General features: G+C 36.0%; 1 protein-coding gene across 1 annotated transcript in view; it reads right to left on the minus strand.

The window, feature by feature from the left end:
- Positions 1–8,442: 8,442 nt before the first annotated feature.
- Positions 8,443–12,140, minus strand: part of LOC115235015 (RNA-binding protein 25) — a 20,067-nt gene continuing 16,369 nt past the window's right edge. The window contains exons 8-12 of the mRNA XM_029806498.1: positions 9,918–10,338; positions 9,523–9,744; positions 9,278–9,450; positions 8,943–9,089; positions 8,443–8,872 (exon numbers count right to left, since the gene is read on the minus strand). Of these exons, the coding sequence (XP_029662358.1) occupies positions 8,780–8,872; positions 8,943–9,089; positions 9,278–9,450; positions 9,523–9,744; positions 9,918–10,338 (1,056 nt within the window). The 3' untranslated portion in view covers positions 8,443–8,779. The remainder of the gene's footprint in view (positions 8,873–8,942; positions 9,090–9,277; positions 9,451–9,522; positions 9,745–9,917; positions 10,339–12,140) is intronic.

Consider the following 12,140-nt stretch of genomic DNA (forward strand, 5'->3'; position numbering starts at 1 on the left):
ATTTTATTATTCATCTCGCTTTTTCTGTAAAATTTATATTTAAAAAAAAGAAAAATCTTTAGTAAATTATATAACAAACAGTTTATATACAAACAGTTCAATTTTTCACGTGTAATAACAATTGCAAAATAATTGCCATTTCCAAATTGTAATTTCGAAGAGACTTATAACACAATCTTTTTCCGATCCTGTCCTTCTTCTTGCCGTTATAGTCCGTGAAAGTTGCATCGCGATCTCTCAGAATTCCCCTTATGCAATCGATCGCAATCGTCATGTAGGACCTACAAGATCATTCTCGCGCACATGCATCGTAATCTCGTTTCGTTCAATTGGAACTTTATGAGTAATACTTGAAATATATATAAAAAAAGATATATATATATATAATATATATGTATATATCCTCACACATATTCGTACAAAGTATTTAATTTTTTTATCTTAAGCAGTCCGATTACGCGATCAACATTGACCACAAACGTACAGGTGTTCGCTATCAATCGATCTTTCCTCATTACAAAAAAAATGCATATCCGGTTAAGAATTAGTTAGCTTTACTCTAGACAGTTGTTTTCAAATAGATGCGTTTTTAAATGTGATTTATACATCATACATATATGTATATATATACATATATTAACATCGTCATATATATATAAATTTTATAATTTAATTTTATGTGATATTTAATATTATTTCTGTACATAATGTGAAAACGCATATTAATCGCAATATTCGAACGGCGACAGTATGAAAGGCGTTTGCGTCATCACTGTGACGGAACTCGAGAGGAGAAAGCGCATTCACCGAAAAGAGTCTCGATTATGTTTTGTACATCCCCGAACATGGTAAAGGGAGAGGTTCTCTCGTGTGGGAAACGCGAAGGGCGGCAAAAACAATAATTCGCAGATCTCGCTAGACATGACGTCCGTTGGACCAACGTCGTTCAGTTGAGAGAGAGAGAAAGGAAGAGAGAGCGAGAAAACGCGAAAAAAAGGAAGCAGGATTTACGTCGTAAAGGAAGAAAACAAGACTGTAAAAGTGCAATGACACTTTTATGCCCCTCCTACGCTAGCCTGTGAGAGCTAATTTGCATTTGCGTCGAGAAATTAATTCCAGAAAGAATTTCTATAAATCTCTTCAATCAACTTAATTGTAAATCATCATTAACTTGTAATAATTAAAACGTTTAATGTGTTGGTTGATTGTTTAAAAATGAACATTTTAAGAAATCTATTTATTTTTTTTTAAGTCGCAAACACAAAATAATATTAGTCAAAATTAAGATTTCTCTTATTTCTGCAAGAATTTAAAAAATAATAATAATAATAAAAAAGAAACATTGTACATATAGTCATTAAAAATGTCATATAACAACATAATTAGATATCTTTTTTCGGAAATGGAAAACAATATGATATACTACTACTTTTTGGTTATTATTTTAGCTTTAAATTAAAAGATCGCAAAATTCAAATTTTTATAATTTTCCTGCTTTTAAAATTTAAATGATGTAATATTTCCAAAAAATTGTTATATTCTTCGACAAATATATTTTTTCCACTTCATACATCATAAAACAATTATTCTATTAAACTTTTCATTCATTTTAATATTTTTATTATTAAATTAAAATAATTACTTTTTATTACATTATTTCACATATTCTAATTTGAATTGGCGAGTTTATTTAATTTAACGAGCTCTCTTTAATATCAGCAGCAAGTTAATCCTGCGACTCTTATGCGGGAGAGGAAAATAATAGACCGCCACTAGGTCATTACCAAGGAATTTTCGCGTGTTTCCGTCCAATCGGCAGAAAATCATTATTTTATCGCCGATGAGGCATTATCTTCCGACAATCCAGATAATAATTGTCCACCGCGTAGCCGAAGACTCGGTCCCGAAGATATCCCATTGTTCGAAGGATCCTAGCCCGAGATAGCAGATATTTCTCATCGTCCCGCATCTCCGTAACGTTCGCGTATTGCGACCACCCCGTGGTATCTCGCATGGGGTCTCTGGAGCATACTTAGGCCTCGTGCACACTGAGAAACGAGAGATTTTGTTTTCCAAACGAAACGCGATCCGTTTTCCGATATCATTTGCTCCAAACTTTTGTTATCCCTTAATCCAAGAGTGTAAAGCGTCATCTATATACTCTCTTAAACTGAATCAGTAAAGAATTCACTGATGACACAAGATTTCACTGAAAATCAGTGAGTATTTAATTGATCTTCAGCAAAAACATTTACACTCTGATGTTTCTCTGTCTTGTGTCTCACTGACTATGACAGTAAGATTTCACTTAAAAAATCAATAATAATCATACATATTTTGTAAGATGTAATTTCTAAAGCTTTTTCTATTTATTTCGAATTACTATTTTTTGCCCCCACACATGCATATCAAAAATGAATGATAAGTAATAATATTCAAAAATTCACAATTAAATACATATACTTTTTTTATTCTTAAAATGTAACAAACCCCAAAAAAAAGAACAAGATTGTTGGTCAAACTCAGATATTTCTTTAAAAGAATATATTGCTATATCTCGTATAATATTATAATATAAAAGGCATTTTTAAAATATCATTGATTGAAACAGATACTATCACTAACTGATTCTTTCGGTGAGATTTCACTGATTTGCAGTACTTATCACTGATTGCAAAACCAATGAGACTATTTACTGCTTTTCAGTGATAATATACTGTTTAAGTGATAATATACTATTTAATAGAGTACTTGTACGCACAATGGCAAATCTCGTAATCGATTAATTAAGTTGACGCCTCGGTGTATCATCATCAAGAAGAAAAATGAGCTATCCTATGAGCTATCTATAGTCACATGAGTAAACCGTAATCGCAGGAAACTTACCTTGCGACGTCGCTCGAGATTTTTTTCCAAGGTATTTTCTCGCGTTTCGTTATTTTCCCGAGATCATGCTGTCGGAATGGGCAAATTTCTGCCGAGGATACGCGCAAGATCGCGTTGCGCGAGTCTGGCGGCAGATACGACGTAATTATGATCGTGCCATTATCTATCGCACGAGTAGCATACGTTGCAGAGTTCTCGCGCAAAAGGCTACAACACGCCATCGCAACTCGTACATACATCTATGTATATATACATATATATATATAGATATCGTAACCTTTGCGAGAGGTGCACCGCGTCGTCATGTCGCAATCTCTCACAATACGCGGCGTTTGCCGCCGCGCGCGCCTAACGCTTTTATCGCACGAATTAATGGTGCGCGGCGTTTTTTAATAATCTCGCTGATTTATGGAACGCGCGCCGCACCGTTCACTGTTTCTTTTCTCTTTCCTTTCTTTCGTTCATCCAATACCCAAGAACCTTCCTTCATACCGGGACGAATAATGAAGACCGCGTCGGGCTATGCGCGAGAGAATCCGCTCGCGAGAAGAAGAAATTTCACGCCTATTCCACGTCGCATCGCTTTATCACTCGTACTACTCCTCGAAAGAGAACATTACCTATTCGTGATCGAAAAAAAACTAAATCCCTTCCGTCCCCCCATCATAAAATATGACGCTAAAGCGGAAAAATGCTGCAAAACTATTAACTTATAACTTATTCTATTGTTACGTAAAGATCGCCTAGTTTTAGATATCGCTAAATTATATAAATATATGAAGATTTCTCCACTAAAAGATCATCTCTGTAATTTAACATTTACAATATTTTCCGGTTTAGAAAGCAGCTTGTTAAAAGAAGGATAAAGAATTTGAATGATTTCCGTACATTTCGGTGGAATAACAAAACCGATTTCATCTTTGTAAAATGTAAGAGCGCGAGAAAAAAGGGGAAGGACAATATAAAAATACTCGTATAAGTATCTATGAGATATAAAGATTTTTCTGATCCTCCTAGAAGAGGATCCTCTCTGCACGCGAATCGTTGTGAGCCGATCTTAACGCGATCGGCGCTTATTGAGAAGCAGCCGTGATATGAGATGGAAGAAGAGCGAGGTTTGATGGTGCTTGGTAAAGAAGAGGGAAAAGAGAAACGGACGGGCGTCCACCTTCTCTTCAGGGTGATCTTACCGTGCGTAAATATAGGGCATACTACGTAGCGAGTGCACCGCGGAGGGTGACCCCGATGACCCAAGTGGTACCCGAAGGCAGCCAGCCTCGATGAAGAGGATGAGCCCGCGAGAGGAGCGTGAAGGGAGCCAGGGGAAAGGAAAGAGGAGACGCGAGGGAGGAACGAATCGTCGAGCCGGTCCAAATGGAGAAAAAAGGCAGATTCGCCAAAGAGGAAGAAGAGAAGAAGAGGAGAAGGCAGAGGAGGACGACGAGAGAACGAGTAAAAAACAGAGAAAGAGAGATAAAGAGAGAGGTGGTACGCTAAAGAGACGTACGTTCCCACACGAACCCCCAAGATGCGTCCTGCCATGCTCGGGCTCTGGACCCCCGATGCCCAGAAGCTGATAAAAACAACTACAAAACTGCCTACCGGTGTTTTCTGCCTTTTGCTCCTGCATTACTCCTTACTGCCGTCTCTCTTCGACACCTTCTTTCCGCTCGATCGACTCTGCTCTCCGCTCTTCTTCATTTAATCTACACACAGAAAAATGCATATTATATTTAAGTAAATATTAGTTTCAAATATTTTATAAATTTATATATCCGTATTGTATATAAATTTATATATAATATTTACATATTATCAAGAAAATACTCTTTGTTACAGATGATTATAATTTATATAAAGGAATATAAACTGAGTAATTATTCTTTCAGCAATAGAATGATATTTTTCTGTGTATAATCTCGAGGGTCAGATCAAAAGGATTTCTAAAATTTGATGATCGCAACCGTAAGATATCAATTTCTTAATGACAAGAGAAGTCTTTATTAATATAATTGTCTGTAACAAATTTAGTTTTACATATAATCGATATATAATTACTAATATCTCTTTTTACGCATTATACAATATATAGTTTTCATTCAACGAAATTAATATAAACCGTAAAATTTAAAAGAAAATTGGAACCGTCACGAATATCGGGATATATCTGCAGGGAGCACAGAGGGGTTTGTTGACATACGCCGATGTCTGACGGCAAAATGCACGTATCTTTACATTCCTCTTGAATTCACATCCCCCGCTCATATTGTGTCGGGATCACGGATTGCGACACAGATTTACCGTGGGAATCGCGCAACGATGGATCGCTTACGATCGGCGCGCAATTCCACGACGGATGCATCGTGTTGTTGTCTGTGAGTCACACATGTGGGGCGCCGTTGCTACACTTTCTATGATTCAGTGTGGAAAGAGAGTCGAGAATACGTACCAGAATTGCGAAACTATCGTCGAGATCGGCGGATTATTATTGGGAAGGTATACATACGTGCCGCGATTTTTACGCGCGAGGGAGGGAGGGGGGTAGAGAGAGAGAGTGCAATCAGCTTGAAAAATGACGCGTGAAATTGCAATGGCGATAATTTCTACGCACGTAAAGATACCGACGTACAACGGAAGTGACTAATGCGATTTTTAATTCACCACCGCGTCATATGCCATTCGTGACGTTGATCTCCCCCTTTTGCGCAAGCAACTAAATTTCTAAATCGGTAAATAAGATCTATTGCTTTATTATTGGCCCTTCAATATAAATAAGCTTCAGATTAATAAAAGGAAACATCGGTCATTAAAATTCAGGATCTAAAGATCTTATATGACGAGACGATATTTCATGTTCGCTGACAATTAACATTACTGCTAATATTAATTGAGAAATAAATATTCGACGAAATAAAAGTAGATTCAACTAAATAAATGCAATTTATTTTTTTTTTACAGTAATGAAAGAAAGATGGATGAGTAGCGTAAAATCGATAATTACTATTGTACCGTAAGTTTGATTCTATAGATTTATTCACGCACAAAGTTGCCGTCTAGAGAAACTCATCTGACATTACATAACATTGTCGACAATTACACACATATTGATTATGCGCGCTTAAAAAATACGAGATGATCGTTGCTATTTATGAGTAATATGAAACGATCGATCGTCTTAGAGAACATCGGCAACGCTTCCAATGCACTTAAAAAATTTCAAGACGATTGTATTTTTGCTTTGTTTTCCTTAGATGATTTTTCTTATACGATCATTTACAGCATCGAATTATCGCAAGATCGTATCGGGATCAGATCATGGAATCGTGTTCATTTAATATTTTAATCGATAAATTAAACATCGACAAAGGGTTGTGTGATTTAAAGATAAATGTCCGATATTTTGATCGAGTTATTATAATTAAATGTACCATTTTTTGGTCTAATAAACTTTCCATGCATGTGTTTTTCAAAAAAGTTAATCTCCGTATCTTGAAAGATAGATCAAAATAAAAATAACTTTTAATTTTAATTCTATTTAATTTCTAATTAATTAATTTTATATTTTATTGTAAATTTTATTCTATGTTGAATGTGGAGAAAAAAGATTAATCTCGTTCTTGACTTAAATCAAATATTTAATTTGATTTAATTTTGGACCGTTCTATATTAATTTAAAACAATCCGCAAGTCATTAGCGGAAGATGAAAATTACGATCATTAATAAAAATAGCCATTAATCGCAATTACTCGGCGGGGGGGATTTGTGTGTTCGGATACTCCTTTCTTTTCTTTAACTTGGTGAAAGTGCTGGATACGCTCGAGCTCCGTTAATTTATTTAAATTGCCGTGGTCTCTCTTCGTGTGATTCCCAACGATTCGATTCGCCATTGTCGGTGAACCGTCGTTATTTATCGGCGCGTAATTTCGTTTCACAGTTAGATTTTTGTAGCATTGACGTCAGAATGAGTAAGAGGGGAATGTATTAAGATCGCACTCTCTTCTCTTCTAATCAGAAATATATAACATTTGAACAAATGAACAAACAGACTAAAACATATAATATTTAGAATAAATTAATGTTAAACATACACAAGTAGATATTTACATAGATAGATTAACACAAATCGCGAGATTATAAATGCAAAATCTTAAAACCAATAAACAAATTAATAAAGAAATTACGATAAAATAACCAGTACAACTTTAAAATTAACAAAATTAAAATTAATATTAAAATATTTTTTACTATTCACCAAAAAACTGTCGAAATTAAAATGTCTCGTCACATGATACAAATAGCTTGAACCACCAACGAATAAACAGATTAATCTCAAAATCGAGAGAGAGAGAGAGAGAGAAAGAGGCGAAATTTACAAGAAAACAACCGCAGAAACGAGGCAATTAAAGCCTTTTTTCGATGAACCTCAATTTATAATTCGTCAACGTGTATTATATATGAACCATCCGAAAGTCTATTAATGATTTACACGTCCTTGCTTTTTGCACAGGAGGAAACCTTCCAACCTGTTTCTCGCGGTAAAAATAATGCGTAAATGCGTCAATATTAAAAATCACTTATCTCTGTCAATTCGATAGCTGGTACGGGGTGTGAGAGATCCGCGTCATTTTCCACTGTTCGATCATTTTACTGCTCAAAATACGTCATTGCGAGTAATTAACGTTACAAAATCAAACTATCGATTAATGTTTTCGCAATAACAGGAGGCGAAAAGCGGAACGAGTAACAGAAGTTGATCACCACAGCTGGTTGAAACCAACTGAAGACCAATTTCTTCAATCTCAAAATAAAAGATATATATACAAAAATTGTCCTTACCGATATTTTGCTGCTGCACAATCAGTTAATTATCACGCTTGGACACGCACTTGACTGATTATTAATCTCTATCTGGAGTTGAACAGCGACGCCACATTATCCTTCTCTTTTACGCCAATCTTCACTAATAGTACATGCAGCGACATCTAGTACCAAGGTAGAGTAGATTATAGCTTTAACTGTGCACTGTGCACTGCGGATAAAGAAAGGAAAACGAATGTGAAAATTGAAGGTTATAAAAACACATTTCTGCCTATGTGGAATTAAAAAAGACTATACATTTTAGTTACATGTAATATATAAAAAGAATCTTATGCACTTCCTTTTCACACGTTCGGTCCGAGATATCGAAAAAAAAGACTGATAAATGTCAGAAAATGAATATGATATTTCTGATACTGACTTCACAAATCTTTCATTATAATTATACAATATACAATATACTTTATATTGATATGTATATATCTTTTGCAAGTGAAAAATTTATTAAAAAGGAATGACGTATCCCTTGCTCTAATGTTAATAAATTCAACATTAAAATAATTGCACGTCATGGTATCGTTAATATTGTATTTCTTATAACTAATATACATCCATTATAAAAATATTTTATTATGCATTCGTTATCAAATGTACCTGTTAGGCAATGGGCGAGAAAAGACAGTGCATTTTTTTAAATCTCCATACACAACAGTTAATAAATGTAACATTAAAATGATTGTGTATCAAGATATCAATATTTTATTTAATATTTTATCATGTAGGAATCACATCATTTAGCCGTCTGATGACAGTCACATATAAATTGAAGAACACTAAATATATATAAATCGTAATTTTTACAAGTTTTATTTAATGCTATAGTTACTACACACTTAGTACCACGTATTGATCGAGCGACACTTGTGTTTGTCTAGGATAGGATTCCTACAATAGTATGATAGTAAATTGCAGCAATATATAGGTATTTAGCTCCTATAAACATTTGTATTCAAAAGAAAGAAGTTTATATGTAATATAAACCTTGAATTGATGAATTTTCGGACGATACTCCATTTACTTCACTAAGCCCATCTTCTTGGCTTCCACTTCATAAATCAGTAACCTCCACATTTTGACTACAAATACTTCCGCTTCTTCGTCTAATACCTGAAACACACAAGGTATGTATTTCGCACAAAAGATATAAAACGCGGAGCAAGAAATATTTGATAATTACCATCTGTACATCGTCAAGTATTCCCTGAGGAGAACTACCCGCCATTACTTTGCTACAGATAAAATCCACTAAAGTAGGTTCTGGTTCGCCAATGTATTCGATAATCTTTTTATTGATCCAAGGTCTTATCCTCTTCTCCATCAATGTCTAAACAGGAGAAAACATGTAAAAACAGAGCACATCAGTAAAAGCTAGTATTGCCGCCAAATATAACAATACTCGCTACAATATAGACAAAGAAAACAAATTTAACTGAAGACACAATTGTAATTAAACAATGTTAACATAACAAGAATAATTTGTTCGGAAAGGGACAAAAAATAAGTGACACTTACGTTATCGATGAGTGCCCAATCGAGTTGATATCCAAATAACGCGTTCTTATCAGTGGGTATTTTGTCTATTAGAGATTTTATATGTTTTCGCTTTTCTTCTTGGCTTTTTGTACTTTCTTCCTTCCCTGCCTTCGCAGCTTCTTCAGTTTTCTTCTTCTTTTCGTCGCCATAATCTGCATAAATATAGACTATAAATATTCTAGTTTTTTTCATTGGGCTTAATAACGAAGATGAAGGTGATTTACCTAAAGGTACAAGTTTACGTTTCTTCGCGTTATTAGCGGCATCGTCATCATCGTCGTTATTGAAAACGTCTTTAACGTCGATACGGCCTTTTTTCCGCGTTTGATTCGATTGTTGTGAATTCGTATTAACAGCAGCATTAGGACTGACCGGCGTTTTACCACCTATACCGTGATCGCTAGAGCGATTGCCTCCGCTTCCCATAGCAAACGGAACAAAGTTGCCTATAGCAAAAAAAAAAAAAACAATTGTAAACAGAAGAGACGCTGACACACACAATATCTGTCAATTAACGGAATATATAATTATCGAAATCATAAATAATACTGCGAGAGAATACAAAGGTTATTAAATCGCAATGAGGCAAATATTGTATCAAAAAGTGAATCAAACTTACTGCCACTTGTCTTTTCCGGTTCACTGACAAGAGACATGCGTGAATCTTCATCCAGTGACGGTGGAATGGATTGAGCGGGCGTTGCGGCCGATTGATGTGCTGGCGACGGCCGTGCATCCTTTAGGCTCTCTCGATCCGCTTCCGCAAATCCCTCTTGATTCTCGTCACCATCGCGATGATGATTCTGATGATGTCTATGATGCCGACGATGATGATGGTGATGTCGCGGTGGCGTTCTGGATGGTGTTTCCGGTTGAGAAACTTCGTCAAATTGCACACCATCATCACTATCGCTCTCTATTGGTTCGGTTTCTATTGGCGGCATTATTTCCTTCTCCTTCTTCGCCGCCTTGTCATCCTCTTCGTCGATTATAGTAATTACTGGTTTAGGCTTATACTGTTCCTCCCTTTCGGCTTTCAACTGATGAAAAAAAAAAAACAAATCATAGAAATAAAAAAATTGTCAATAAAAATTGAGAAATTTATTAATGTAATAGATATAATGAAAAATAAAGTTTTCCTATAAAGTAGAACTACGCACATAAGCTCGGAAAACTAATATAATTTTTTATAAATAACAAAAAATTTCGTTAAACATTTATTACTATCAATCTCAATTTTTTTAAATTAAGAGTTTAGATACAAACACGCAATGCATCTTCTTATGCTCAAAATATGAGGAATATATAACTTACCCTTTCAAATTCCGCAGCAGGATCCGGGTTAGAAGCATCTGCGTATAGTTTATCGCGTAGACGTTGAAGTTCCTGGCGTTCCGCGCAACGATCTCGCGAATCCGCTTCAGCCTCCAACGCTCGTTCTTCGAGACGGCGAGACAGCTCTTTACCCTTATAATACTTGGCATCATCACGATCGTCATCGTAATCCTCGAGAAATTCCTTCAGACGTTTCGCCTCTCTCTCTCTGGCCTCGCATTTCGCGCGACGCTTTTCAGCTTCCTTCTCGTATTCTTTCTGCTTACGCCGTTCGCGTGTCTCCCACGCCCTTAGACGCTCCTGGTACGCCGCCTCTTTCTCCCTGGCTCGCCTCTCGTTCTTTTTCCTCTCCTTTGCCTCTTCCTCCTCCTCCCTTTCACGCATGATCTCCCTCTCGGTCTTCCTCACCTCTTCCCGCTCCCGTTCTCTTTCACGTTCCCGGTCTCTTTCCTTCTCTCTGTCTCGCTCGCGTTCTCGTTCGCGTTCCCTCTCGCGATCTCGATCCCGCTCTCGTTCCCGCTCTCGATCTCTTTCACGGTCTCTGTCTCGATCCCGATCTCGGTCATTTCTCGATCGATCTCTGTCACGTTCTTTAGATCTGGAAAATTCAAAATCGTGAAACAGTTGCAAACATTATACTGAAGCAATATATATAAGCTAAAAGAAAAAAATATTCAAGTCGAGTCACTTGTAAATGTTGAGGGGTGGCACTCCATAGCAAAGCTCGCTCAAGTTCCTATACTGTAATCAAGGTGTGTTCGTCACACGCATTTCTTACGTGTAAACATATTTAATGTTGTACACTTTATACGTTGTATGTACATTGGGGTACACGGAATGCTCACCTAGATCTAGAACGACGTTTGTCCCTTCTACTGCTGCCTGTACTATCACTACGACCTTTATGAGACGTAGGACTACCAAGTTCTCCATCCTGATCCTCTTTGTTAGAAATATCATCGTCGCGTTTATCACGCCGCTCTTTCTCCCGCTTTTCACGCTCCTCCTTTTCGACAGCCTCCTTCTTTCGCTTCACCTGGGCCTTCTCCTCCTCCTGCTTCTATAAAACACAAGAACGCGGACGCGGGTGAGACAAAAAGGTTGAAGCAAGAGTATCAGTCTGTGATTTTGATGGAACCAAGAAACTAGCAATCGTATCTTCTTTAAGCGCAAAACACAAAAGAGATGAGAAAAAAAAAATTATTCATAAATATACTATATTATTATCAACAAATAGGAATATCATTAACAATCGTTATAAGAACAAGTAAGTTATGAAATAGCTTGCTTTGTAGTGCATAGAGTGTTCAATGAAACTTTGTCAAATTAAAAAATTCACGAATATCGCAATCTGTTTGAAATAAATTTTGTCAAAATGCTCGCTAATTATTAAAAACCATGTGTCTCTGTTTATTTTCAAAAATTGCCGACTTTTAGCATATGAGAGAAAACACATAAAAACAGAAAAAAAGAATTACGGTAGCTATATTGTGATTTGTATACAGAA

Source organism: Formica exsecta, unplaced genomic scaffold (genome assembly GCF_003651465.1).
Source record: "Formica exsecta isolate Colony F162 unplaced genomic scaffold, ASM365146v1 scaffold109, whole genome shotgun sequence".
In the NCBI taxonomy this organism is placed as follows: Eukaryota; Metazoa; Arthropoda; class Insecta; order Hymenoptera; family Formicidae; genus Formica; species Formica exsecta.